Genomic DNA, 13,035 nt, shown 5'->3' with positions numbered 1-13,035 from the left:
TACGAATAAAAAAATTGCTAGCCCGGCCACCCATAACTTTCTTGAAAACAGAACATAGTACTCCATTTCTTTTTTTTTTAGTGAAGGAAACGACACATACGAGGTACTCCCTCCGTCCACCATTAGGAGTCCCATTTCTCAATGGCACGAGTTTTAAGAAATGTTAAGAAAAGTAGATGGAAAATAGTTAGTGGAATAGGGGTCCCACTTGTATATATTAGTTATAAATGAAATATGAGTGGAATAAGTTAATGGAATGTGGGACCTTATTACCATTTATGGTAAAAGTGAACCGGGACTCTTATTTGTGGACGGACTAAAATAAAAAAACGGGACTCCTATTCGCGGACGGAGGGAGTACGTAGTATCAAATTCTATTATTCTTTACCTAAAAAAGATATTGGTAATTTGTTGGTACTGCGGATTTATTAATACTCTCTCAATCTATGAATAAATGTCTCTCAATCATTTTTGTAAAAAAAAGGGGTGGAAAAAAATTAATAGAATGTGCTCCTAATTTTATATTTTGATTTTATGGGTGAATGAATTAGCTAATGTGAGGTTCATTTGCTAAATATTATAGAAAAAAAATGAGATATTTATTGGTGGATTGATAAAAAAGGAAAAAAAAGACATTTAATAGTGGATAATGGACGGAGAGAGTATATACCTAATCGAGTTTCACATTATGATACACACCGACTTTGAAGAAACATGCAGATAATTTCCATTTCAGCACGACGTACAACCAAATTCAATTATTTTTCTTGTTATATACCCACATAACCTCACCTAATCATCATCCCATCTGCAAATATTTTTTCTATCACAAAGATACAAGAAAAGAGAGAGAAAATGGAGAGTAGAATTACATCTCTCTACATTCTAGCCCCCCTTGTTATTTCTTGCATTGTTCTGTTTTGCAATGCTCAAGAAGTAGGTATGTATGCAAATCACCTTCCTCTTAGAATTCTCAACCATTGTTTTTATTTTGATTGTGACAATTTATTTTTTCTGGTTTCAGAGGATGAAAGGGAGTTTGATTATTGGGCAAAAAGTGAAAAGGGTCCAAGAAATTGGGGAAAAATAAAGAAAGAATGGGGTGCATGCAACAATGGCAATTTGCAATCTCCAATAGATATTTCAGATAAAAGAGTAAAGATAATTTCAAAGACGGAAAATACTAAGGTTTACTACAAAGTTGGTAATGCAATTTTGAAGAATAGAGGGCATGATATACAAGTAAGATTAATCACTAGATATTGATATGTTTAAGATGAAAGGATAAGCATATTTATGTTGATGCAGATTGAGTGGAGTGGTGGCGCTGGATCACTATTCATCAACGGCATCAATTACCCTCTCCGGTACGCCCATTGGCACTCTCCCTCAGAGCACACTATCAACGGCCGAAGGTACTTTCTTGTAAATATATAAATGTCTGTGTGAGGGTTTATCGATGTACACCAGAATTCCACATTAGTACTTGCCTCATCTAGTATTGATGGTTGTTAACAACAGGTACGACATGGAGCTGCATTTGGTGCACCTAAGCACAAATCCTAATCTGAAAAATAGGATAGCCGTCGTTGGAATCTTGTACAAGATCGGAACGCCTGATCCAATTCTTTCCAAGGTACTACTAACTACTACTAATAATTTAATTTTTCTAATCTCAATATCTATTCGTATCAAAATTCACAGATAATGTCAAATATATCCTCGATTGTTGATAACAAAGACGACGAAAGTGCTCTGGGAATGATGGACCCCAACGATATACAAATTGGTAGCGAAAGATTTTACAGATATTTGGGGTCACTCACAACCCCTCCATGTACAGAAGGAGTTATTTGGACCCTTAATAAAAAGGTCTACTACTCTTGTTTTTCCTAATTCATAATTTAAAATGTGGAAATTGAATATCATTATCGATCATTTTAACGACCTTAGGTGAAGACCGTTTCCAGAAAACAAGTTAGGTTGCTGAGAGAAGCTGTTCATGATGTAAGATTTTTGAATTATTCCTAATTTGATTTTATAGAGTATATATTTATGGGTTTTGTTTAATTTGACAGTACACAGAGGAAAATGCTAGACCCTTGCAGACTCGTAACAACCGGGATTTGTACCTTTATGGGCCAGGAGATTCCGATTGATTCTCTCTTTTTTTATATTTGTAACTAGTAATGATGATGGGCTGGGATTTTGATGAGTTTATTTCATCTATACTCCATTTCAAATACAACTATTTATTAATCTCCCTGCTAATAGAAGTAATGATTATTATATTAATAAGAATTAAAGAATACATTTTCTTATCATCTAGTCCTATTTATTATGATAACTAAACTTAAATTGATATTAGTCTTAGTTATTATTACTCGAATCAACCACACATCTTATTAAAATTATCTTCCATGCAATTTTAGGCAACCAAGCAACAAAATAAAATTCAACACCATATTAATCTTTCACAAAACATATCTTAACTTATCTCATACTAAATCCCACTCTTATTTCATCTCTCAATTCGAACAACAGTTATGATGAGTGTGCACATATGTGACATGTCACCTGGTACCCGTGTATGCATTAGTTGAATTAGAGGTGCCCAAGGTTAACGGTTCCGGCGGTTAATCGTGAAACCGTACCAGTGGTTACGGTTTCGAACCAGAACCATGAGAATTTTTCCGAACCAAAACCGTCGATTTTAGAACCGTGGTTCGGTTCAGATTCAAAAATTTCCGAACTGAAACCGTGCCGGAACTGTCGGTTTTGGGTGGTTCTAAATCGGAACGGTAAAAAACTGCCGAATAACCATGAAACCAAGCCGAAACTGTAAAAAACTGCCGAAAACCGACGGCTCGGAACCGTGAAAAACTGTAAAAAAAAAACCTCCGAAAAACACCGGTTCAAAACCGGAACCCGCGAAACACCCTCACAGTTCGGTTCCGGTTCGGCAATTTCCGAAACTGGAACCGGCGGTTCCGAACCGTAGGTACCTCTGAGTTGAATATATTAGTCAACCAATTCATAATTAGCCGGGTATGCATAATAATAATAATACGGAGTGGACTATATATTTTTTTAAGTTGAGCAGTTTCAATCAAACATTCCTCATCTTCCAAACAAATTACTTCCGCATGTCAAGATTAATCATAGCGACTGAATCTATAAAATTAGGGGATGCATCCAACAGACCGAGATAAATTGCATCTCCAAACTACTTTAATATTGGTAATTTACTTGAATAGCTTGAAATGACTCAAAAGATTTTGTAGTATTATTTTAATACGTAACTATTTACAGATATACGCATGCTATTATATTTCTAAATCGCGTTAATAGTCATTTAAATCACGAAATTTGGTCAAACTATGGTCCATTCCATGAAGTTTAAAATTGGAATACTAAATCATGAAGTTTCAAGTTTCAATTTTTCTCAATTATCTCATCTATATACAATGTATCGTTTTTCTTTTAGTTTCACAAAATGTCATATTTTGATGATGTTTGACATTTTACATTAAAATAAGAAAATAAAAAATAAAAGAAAGGAAAATAAACAAATAACTACTTAATTTTATGAAACACGTCATTTTGAATATCATTATAAGATGACACTTTGTATATAGATGAGACAATTGAGAAAAATTGAAACTTCATAATTTAATATTCCAATTTAAATTTTGTGAGACAAATCAAAATTTGACCAAACTTGATTATTAAAATGACTATTAACCCCATAGGACCAAACTTTGACCAAAATGACTATCACAAACTTTAATAGTTTCCACTGGCAATAAAAAAATAATTATATTAAAATGAAATGAATAACCATATAATAATCATATCTGGCTTTTAGAGATTTTGTAATCATATCATTAACATTTTTTAGTGGTAATCATATCTTATGTAATCTAATAACAAATGAAATGTTACCATATTATGTTTTTGTTGGAAAAAATTCAACAACTATTTAGTTCGTGAAATTATATGTCAAGTTCAACGTTGGAAGAAATATTTTTATAATTTTTTTTGTAATATTAGGCGTCAGTATCACTATTATTAAAATGTTCCTCCACAGGTTTTCGACCTCTTTTGTGCTTAGAGTTAAAATATATATCGACAGTTTATCCAATTTATCTCAATTCATTACATAAGTATCATAATCATGCGAAAGTAATAGACTTTCCTTTAACTTCATTAATTATAACAAACAGAAAAGAGATCCATCGCCACCAAACTGTGTATTTTACTTGAAAAATAAATTAAATTAAAGAATTTCTGTAAACTATTTCAGAAGGAAGCTCCTTAATTATGATAATTTAAGACACTGCAAATGTCAATCGCCGCCTCTTACGCCACTGGCAATTGAAAAAAAATAAAAAAATAACTAGTGTACAAACTAACGTAAGATGGAAAGTTTAGTATACTTCTCCAACATGTGTGTTTGTTCTTCCTTCCGTTAGTATATGTTTATATTCTTCAAAAATTGGGGTTTTACGCTATATATTCTTCATTTCTTTATAATTTATTTTTAATTTTAGGAAAAGGAAAGAATAAAAATAAATGCTTTAGTTACTAGATGGAAATATATATGCTGGCAGAGAAGACAGTTACGTGCCCTCAGCACACTCGTAGAGTATAGTTATAATTAATCGCAATATACGCCAAGAATAATATCTCTCTCAAATTTCAAATTATTAGAGCCCACCGCCCAAAATATCAACATGTTTCTGAGTGGTGAATCATTAGTTTTTGCGGCTTCCTATTTTTGCTATTTTATATCCGAAACTTAAATAATAATGGAGGGATGCGCTTTTGATTATTAGAGTATGTTATAGTATCAATAGCTCTATAATTGATTGTTTTTGTACTAATGATCACACTAATACACCACATACTTTCTTTTTGGTGTAAAATTGTGGTCAGTGACAATGGAGGGAATCCAATTTGAGAAATTTGCTGCGCGTAAAATAAGTTATAATACATGTTCTCAATATATATAGATAATGTTTTTAAGTAATGGTCATTAAATATTTTAAAAATACTTTCGGCCACATCAAAATGGAACAGTTGACCCTTTCGCATTTCAATATACAAATATTAGTCAATTTTAAAATTATGGAGTAGTAATTTTGTTAAATATAAAATTATTTTTAAATCATAACTGTTAGGAGTACTTATTTGACTTTAGTGCCACCTTTAGATTTTTAAACCATGTTAATCAAACCCTAACATATTATAGTCACAGTTATCCCACAATACTAATTTTTGGTGAAATTGGTGATGGCACGCGGAAGCCAAACTAATTATTCGATTTACGATTGCAGTTCACAACTGATCACTGTGGCGCGGAAATGGGGTTGGAGCTCCGCTTTAATCCACACCATCACGAATCAAATAAGCGTCACGTAATTGCTGGGAAATTAGTTTCTTTGGACAATTATGAATTGTAGCATGATTTAATTCGCATAGTTTAAAAGTTATGTGATTAATAAAAAATAAGTAAAAAAATAATTGAAATGATAAAATTTTTTTGTGAACGACTAAAACCTAGTAGTACATTTTTTAGTTGAATGGGCTAAAGGCCTAAAATTGTGTAACGTGTGTAACACTTTACGGTAGATTTAGCAAACTAATTGGGCTAAAAGAAATTAAGTTTAGAAGTGCATTCTCGATGCTAAGGCCATCCGCAACGCTGTCTCTTATCCGTCTCTTAACCGTCTCATCTCTTAACTATTCATGGGTCCCACTGTACTTTTCAGCTCATCTCTTGACTAAGAGACAACACCTGCATCTCTCCATCTCTTAACCATCTCTTATCCATCTCTTAACTATTCATTCAATTTCATTTTTTAATTTTTATTTCCAACAAATTCAATTAATAAAAACACACTTAATTAAATAAAATAAAATCACAATTTAAAGGCCTAAAAATTTATAAAATACATAATTATAAAATAATATAATTAAATAAAATAAAAATTACAATTTAAAGGCCTAAAAAATTTAAAAATGCATGATTAAAAAATACATAATTAAAAATACATAATTAAATATTAAAATTTACAAATTTTTTTTTTCGAATTTTCATTTTTTTTTTAAAAATAAATAAATTTATGACGTCATAATTCCGACGCCCACTCGCGGGCCGTGCGAGTGGGCGTCACGCCATCGCTTAGCGCGCGCCACGTGGCCGCGCGCGTCGTCTCGCCAGCTCGAGGCCGGCCTCTTCCGAACGCGTCGGGCGTCGAGACATCTCGTCTCGTCGAGACCGAGACCGCAACGAGGCAGCGTTGCGGATGCTCTAATGTTAGGTATATAATGGGTTACACAAACTTACGCCTCGGGATGCTACATATTTCTAGCATCTAGCAATCTAGCAACTAAGTCTGGGTGTTGTGTGTGACACGCATATTTGTTACGAAATTAAGTCTTCTAGAGCAGGGAAATAATTGATATTCCTGGGTGCCACAAACACAAAGTGAACGTGCAATTATTCCATGCTTTACCAACTCTAATCATTGGGTAAAGTCGTCATTAGGGATTTAAGTAACTATATTGTTGTAGTACTATTTTTCATCGGCACTATAAGTAATGTTATACCAATATTGTAAGTGCATGGCAACTGCGCAAATAATTTTTGTTCCTATAATTAATAAAGTAGACTAATTAATTATATGCCTATTTTCTTCTGATATTATTTTTAATTAAACGTAACTATATAGTTAAATTATATGTCTCTCATATTACCATATACAAGTGTCAGTTTAAATGCATAATAACATATTGACATTGATATTAAAATTGAGGAATCATGAGGTATAGTTGTTGCCTTACTGGAAAAGGATCAAATTTTACATTCAAAATTCAACGTATTTAGAGTGTAACTGTAAACCACTAAAATTAATCCTGCCTTTCTTATAAGTTATAATCTTCATTTGTCTTATTTAAACGCATCCTAATTATCTGACTTTAAATGCAATCATTAGTTGAAGATGTGAACCTGCAACACTTACAGCTAGGAATTGTAAACACTAATAAATTGGTTGGAAGGACAAATTTAATAGTAGTATAAAAATGGAGCTATGAATATGTCTGCATTCACATTAGAAAGTGTATAACAAATAAAATAAAATAAAATAAAGGAAAGAAGAGAAGAAGTGGTGAAGGTAGCGCAAATTCTGTGGTGCCAGGCTTGCACTCCAATTCTTCACAAGGAAAGGAATCGTTCCCAAAAAGTAATGGGTTTGCTTCAAAGCCAACCGATTCTCACTCCTTCCCTCACTCCATTACCATCACAAACAACCACACCCATATACTATAATATTCATGTTTCTGTATCTCACTTGTTCACGTTACTACACTTATTTATTCCATCTTAAGTTGCCACTGCAAGAAAGGAAGAACCTCATCATAAGTGAACATTTTCACCTTTCCTTCTTCTCATATTCTATATATAGCAACTCTTTTTCATCATTTCCATTCAACCAAAAGCCATGATGATGCTGCAAGAAGTTAGTACTATGATCAAGGGGAAGAGGAGCAAGCGGCCGCGCTCGGCCTCCCCACTCAGCGTTATAAGCGACGTCTCCCCTTCCCACTCCGCACATGATGAGGAGGAGGAAGATATGGCTAATTGTCTAATCCTATTAGCCAAAGGGAGATCATCACCACCACCGGCCGAGGAGGCCTACCAATGCAAAACGTGTAGCAAGTGTTTCTCATCCTTCCAAGCTCTTGGCGGCCACCGCGCCAGCCACAAGAAGCCCTTGATGGATGACACCACGGATCTCTCACTTCAAATCTCAAGCTGCAGATCGGCATCGTCCCCGAGCAAGACTAGGGTTCACGAGTGCTCCATATGCGGCGCCGAGTTTGGCTCCGGCCAGGCCTTGGGCGGCCACATGCGCCGCCATAGGCCCATTCCGGCCAATCATGGAGTCAAGAAGGCGAGGAGTCTCTTATCCTTAGATCTCAATCTTCCGGCACCGGAAGATGATCAACCGGAATCTAAGTTTCCTTTTCCGGCAAAGGAACAAGTCATAGTCTTCGCTGCTTCGCCATTGATTCACTGCCATTATTAACTAGAATATAGATTTATTTAATTTGTTGTATCCATTCTTTTTTTATTTTTTACTTTTCATTCTACAAATTTCACATGAAAAGTAGTGAAATTCGTTGCCATTATTCAATATTCATATGCTCATAAATGTAGTTGATTCTTTTATATATATTTACCACTTTTAAGTATACATGTTCTTTTGCATTCTTCAAACACTATTATCTTCATTTACAATCACCTAGCCTACCTTAGTATTAGTAAAATTCGCAAATACTACTACTATTAATTAATCGTATGGTATGCATTTTGTTCACACAACGTGAAAGTTACAAGTCATAAATTAATAGTTGTCAGCATTACCTAAATTACAAGGTTTTAGTGATTATGATAAGCTGCACTATCTCAGGTCCACACACAACCACTAGGGAATTAGGTCAATTCTGTTAATCTACACAACTATTTTATATATATAGATGTCAGCCATGTGATATAAACTCTGCAGTATATATATCTAGCTAATCCTTTTCCTTCATTGCATATTTACATAAATTTTTTTTATGTTTTCTTTATTAAATACTACTAGTATGATTTTATTTTGACTAACATTCTGTACGAGTAAATATTGAAAGTATATTTTAGAGATAACCACAATCCAAACTTAGCGTCGCCGAATAAGTCATATGACTCATATCAATAACGTTTCAGGGTTGTGACTAAACGATGTCTACAAATTTTCCCAGCCGTTGTAAGCCTTAATTAAAGTTTCAGAAAAATCTAAATTTTAGTAATTTTGTAGTATATTGTTGTGGGACTGGTGATATATTTCCTCAGATACTACGTAAATATATGTAATGAAGTGTTCCCATATATCCTTGATCCGTGACTCGTGAGAGAGCAATGTATATATCCAATTAAATGAAAATTCAGTTTTTTTTTTCATGGAGAAAAGATTAAATGAACGTAACATAAATTAATATGTTTAAGGAGGGAGAACGTCGGGACATATTTTCGTAGAAGGAATTACATATTAGTCACATAAAATTCGGTTAACTACTCATAGTCTCATACTGTCATACATTGTTATCTGAAAGGCATTAAGAAATATGCTATGCGACTGGATTGAAATGTATCCACGTGATGGGTAGTTATATTCCCACAATATTTTTCCAAACAAAGAAATCCATGTTTTCTGGGGATCACATTGAATGTTACTCCACCTTGTAAATTTAATCTTTTCTTTATCATTTGCCCACTACACTGCTGTTATTAGGCACTCGTCACTCGCCACAACTAAAAGCTAACATGCACATGCTTCCTGCTCTCTCTCTCTCTCTCTCTCAAACACACACACACACACACAAGTTCAAATTAAATTATTGACGTTTTGCATGAAGTTAAGGCCCCTAAACAAACGGTAACATGATTGAATTGTATCGGCTAATAAATTTATGAACCCTAGCCTATTGATTTGAGCTTCTATTCTAATTCCACTTCATCTAATCTTATACATGGATCTACAAAGTATTGTTTAGTATTTATTTTCATAGATTGTTAGAATTTTTTTTAAATTTAATTTGATTAATCTTATCTTTAGTAATTATTATTATGCTATGATTAATTGGATTTGAGAAAATGATAGTATTCTTTTGTAAGTACTATGTGTGGAGTATTTTAATAAGCAAAAATCACTAAAAAAAGCGCTAGAGAGTATTTCTTCATTAATGAAGTAAAATCCGTGTGGTCAAAAGACTTACATCCAATTACACCCAAGTACTCTGGAATAATCTTAATTAGTGGCGAGATTAAAAATATATGGATATATCAGCGCAGGTAATTAATGTTATGGTTAGTAGATAGTACTCAAATCCCGATAATTTAATAAAGAATAATGAGTGCACCAATGAGAGGTTGGATTAATATACTATACTAATTTCCTGTGCATTTTGATACATAAAGTGCCCTTAAAATAATTGTTGGGGTTGAGCTTAATTCGGATCCTTGCCACCCACAGAATGATGAGCCAAATTAAGTGTCATACAGTACTCCACTTGTTTAATAGAGGTGCTCCTGCCTCCTCAACTCACCTTTTATTGCGTAACAACCAGCTGTTTATTAATATAGCCAACGATTTATGAGATATGCTAGTGTTACGTACAAATCAAATTTTGTGAGACAGGCTATTTAACAGGTTCCAATGTCAATGCATATATATCGCCATTTTTTATTTAGTTTTTCGAATATTTACTTTCACCAACGAAAAGGGAAATCTAAATCAAAGTAGAATGCTGGAAACAATTAATTTGATGTTTTGGACTCAATTAAAGGTCTACTGTTATTAAATGTTAAACTTATTTCCATAAAAAAGCTTACTTTATGAAAATTGGTAATGGAGGTATCATGGGCCTTGGGTATTGGGCCTAAAAATCCCTACTTATTTTGTAACCGCTGTGTTGTTGCAGAGGAATCATTTCAAAGATGGCGGTAGCTGATGGACGACGCGATGACGACGAAGACGGCGCCGCTCTCTTCGAGGAAGAAGGTGTCGACTACGCCGAAGACATCGATCTTTCCGATATACCTATTCACCTCCGTCCCCTCGCCTCCTCCGCCGAGTCTGGCAACCTCGACGCCCTACGCCAAGCCCTAGGTAACTTCTACTCTCTTACAATCGCACCTTTTTTGGTTTTTTGTTCATTTCTCCTACCGGCGTAGAGCCTGGAAACATTAGGTTCCATCTAGATTTTCAGAAGAGGATGCCCGATTTTAGAGATAGAGGAATGTATGTGGTTTGTATTATATATGGAGGATGAGATTTAATGCTTATGGTCCTGCCTTTTGGTTTTTGACTAATTAAACCTAATCCTAAGGTTGTGCTACAAATGATTCTTCCTGCATACTGAACACTGTTGCTGATGTTATTTTCATTATACTTATTAGTTTCACTTGAGTTCACTTGATCTCTGAAACACTTTAGCTGTCGCTGTCTAATATCTGTTCTATGTTGTTCTACTTTGTGCTTAATGATTACGATACTACATCTATAAATTCAGTTGCTGCATGTTATATGACCAAGAACTTTATATGGAATTGTGATGTTGAAATCTAATAATCACCCTCTAGGATACCATAACTTGAGTTTGTAACCATGGATAGACTTTTTGTGGTGGGTTCGATCGATCAGCTCTGTTATCAATGCTTTTTAGATGTGTTGATTGCTCATTTGTTAATTCATAAAGCACATTAGGAACATAACCACATATTGTGCGGTGCTGCTTGTGTATTCGCAACTGTTAAATTTGTTTGTATGCAAATCTCATAGTTTTACTAACTGAATTCTGGAAAGAATGTGCTTGTCAACAGATATATTTTCTTTGTTATGTTTTTAAAATATGTGGCAAGTTTCTAAGCAGCAAGATCAAAACCAATGGCTAGCTGCTAGTCTGAGTGTGTATCACTTGAGTTAGCGAGCCCTCTGACTGAGAACATTTTATACTTTCTATGATAAATTTGGTTGAGGTTATTTTGTGTTCTGACTCTCGAACCTTATTGACATTTTCAGATGCTTTTGATGGTAACATTGATGAACCAGTGGAAGATGGTGATACTGTTCTTCATCTCACGTGCCTCTTTGGCCATTTGAATTGTGTCCAGGTTAAACAATAACTTATGACTATATGGTTAGAGTGAAAATCCCTTATTCCCACAGAGAAGGATGTTTTTGGAAGCTATAACTTGCAATTACCAAATTATAATATGGGGCACTATACAGTTTTTGTTGGAAAGAGGAGCTAACATGGAAGCAAAGGACGAGGATGGAGCAATTCCCTTGCATGATGCTTGTGCTGGAGGTGAGTTTATTGCTTACTGTATTCATATTGCCATCATGCTCCTTAGGGTGTCTCTTTATTTCTGCTTTCTTAAACCACTTTGCAGGCTATCTGGAAATTGCCCAACTACTTCTAAGCTCTGCTAATGATCCTGTCCGTGTGAACAGAATGTTGGAGACTATTGATATGGAAGGGGACACGGTGAGTATATCTTAGTGTTATCATGCTTATTTGCAGTGTAATAGTGTACGATCTTTTAGTCTTGTTCTAGCTCGAAAAGAATGATATGTGGATCAAGTTGTTTTATGATCTTTTAACCTCTTTTTTTCCTTCTCAATATTAGCCTCTCCACCATGCTGCTAGAGGAGAGTACACCAATGTTGTAAGGTTGTTGCTTTCATATGGAGCTTCTCCAAGTACAACAAATCTATATGGGAAGGTCAATATATAGTTGAAAATCTATTTTCTGCAATCTTAGTTTTTTTGATATCAAAGTAATTAATGAGTAATTTTGACAGACTCCTGCTGAACTTGCTGATGCTGGAACTGAAACTAGGAGCATTCTGGAAGAGGCTCAAGGTGCTCTACTTCGCCAGCAGGCCTAGAAATTATGATGGCACCCTCTACTGCATTGCATATAAAGGATTTCTAGTGCAACTTACTAACTTGAATTACTAGGGTCACCATTGAGTTCAATAGATGAAAATGTATACCCCCTATGAAATGTTGCTACCCCCTATGACACGATCTGATTTTGGTTTGATGCGATTCTTCTCCCCTCTCATAGCCTTTCAAGTGTTTTCATCATTATATTACAGTTGTTGCTAGCCACCTTCCCTCTTCCCCTGCGTTGCCCTGTCTGAAGAATTTTCCTGTCAATCTGTGTTGTGTTTTAACTGTAACCAAGATGTAGGAGAGAATTATACTGTAGGTTTGATGCTGCATTGCTCATTTTTAAGTATAAAATTTGTTTTGCTAACTGTCAACATAAAAGAACAAAGCTGTCAGAATCTGTGTTTTTGTTTTGCTTCTTGTCTGAGGCAAACCCCATATTTAATCTATCTATGCTTTTGGAAACTAGAAATACTAATCTTCGCTTGCAAATGAATGCTCGTCCTATTAAAACATACTAGT

At 34.5% G+C, this 13,035-nt stretch overlaps 2 protein-coding genes and 1 pseudogene across 2 annotated transcripts; all 3 read left to right on the top strand.

Annotated features, from left to right (window-relative positions):
• The first annotated feature begins 855 nt into the window (after positions 1-855).
• LOC125221003 (carbonic anhydrase Nec1-like) lies at positions 856-2,159 on the top strand. The gene is made up of 7 exons (XM_048123127.2): positions 856-940; positions 1,025-1,242; positions 1,309-1,415; positions 1,522-1,636; positions 1,705-1,872; positions 1,954-2,007; positions 2,079-2,159. Exons 1-7 carry the CDS (start codon positions 856-858, stop codon positions 2,157-2,159), a joined length of 828 nt encoding a protein of 275 aa, XP_047979084.2.
• A 5,067-nt stretch (positions 2,160-7,226) lies between these two features.
• LOC125224007 (zinc finger protein ZAT5 pseudogene) lies at positions 7,227-8,262 on the top strand (annotated as a pseudogene).
• Positions 8,263-10,533: 2,271 nt separating this feature from the next.
• On the top strand, positions 10,534-12,685 carry LOC125222522 (Ankyrin repeat family protein). Its single transcript, XM_048125183.2, has 6 exons — positions 10,534-10,721; positions 11,634-11,725; positions 11,844-11,922; positions 12,008-12,102; positions 12,245-12,340; positions 12,420-12,685. The coding sequence occupies exons 1-6, from the start codon at positions 10,550-10,552 to the stop codon at positions 12,504-12,506; spliced, it is 621 nt and encodes a 206-aa protein (XP_047981140.1). The 5' UTR covers positions 10,534-10,549; the 3' UTR covers positions 12,507-12,685.
• The last annotated feature ends 350 nt before the right edge of the window (positions 12,686-13,035 follow it).

The sequence above is a fragment of the Salvia hispanica genome, chromosome 1 (assembly GCF_029641045.1).
Source record: "Salvia hispanica isolate PSC_SH4W2 chromosome 1, Shi_PSC_v1, whole genome shotgun sequence".
NCBI lineage: Eukaryota > Viridiplantae > Streptophyta > Magnoliopsida > Lamiales > Lamiaceae > Salvia > Salvia hispanica.
The sequence above is the reverse complement of the archived record's forward strand: the minus strand, read 5'-3'. Positions and strand labels throughout refer to the sequence as shown.

Coding starts and splice junctions, on each gene's coding strand:
- LOC125221003 (XM_048123127.2), top strand. CDS start 856: ATGGAGAGTAGAATTACATCTCTCTACATTCTAGCCCCCCTTGTTATT. Junction 941..1,024: donor TTGCAATGCTCAAGAAGTAG/GTATGTATGCAA, acceptor TTCTGGTTTCAG/AGGATGAAAGGGAGTTTGAT. Junction 1,873..1,953: donor TTTGGACCCTTAATAAAAAG/GTCTACTACTCT, acceptor TAACGACCTTAG/GTGAAGACCGTTTCCAGAAA.
- LOC125222522 (XM_048125183.2), top strand. CDS start 10,550: ATGGCGGTAGCTGATGGACGACGCGATGACGACGAAGACGGCGCCGCT. Junction 11,923..12,007: donor GCATGATGCTTGTGCTGGAG/GTGAGTTTATTG, acceptor ACCACTTTGCAG/GCTATCTGGAAATTGCCCAA. Junction 12,341..12,419: donor CAACAAATCTATATGGGAAG/GTCAATATATAG, acceptor TAATTTTGACAG/ACTCCTGCTGAACTTGCTGA.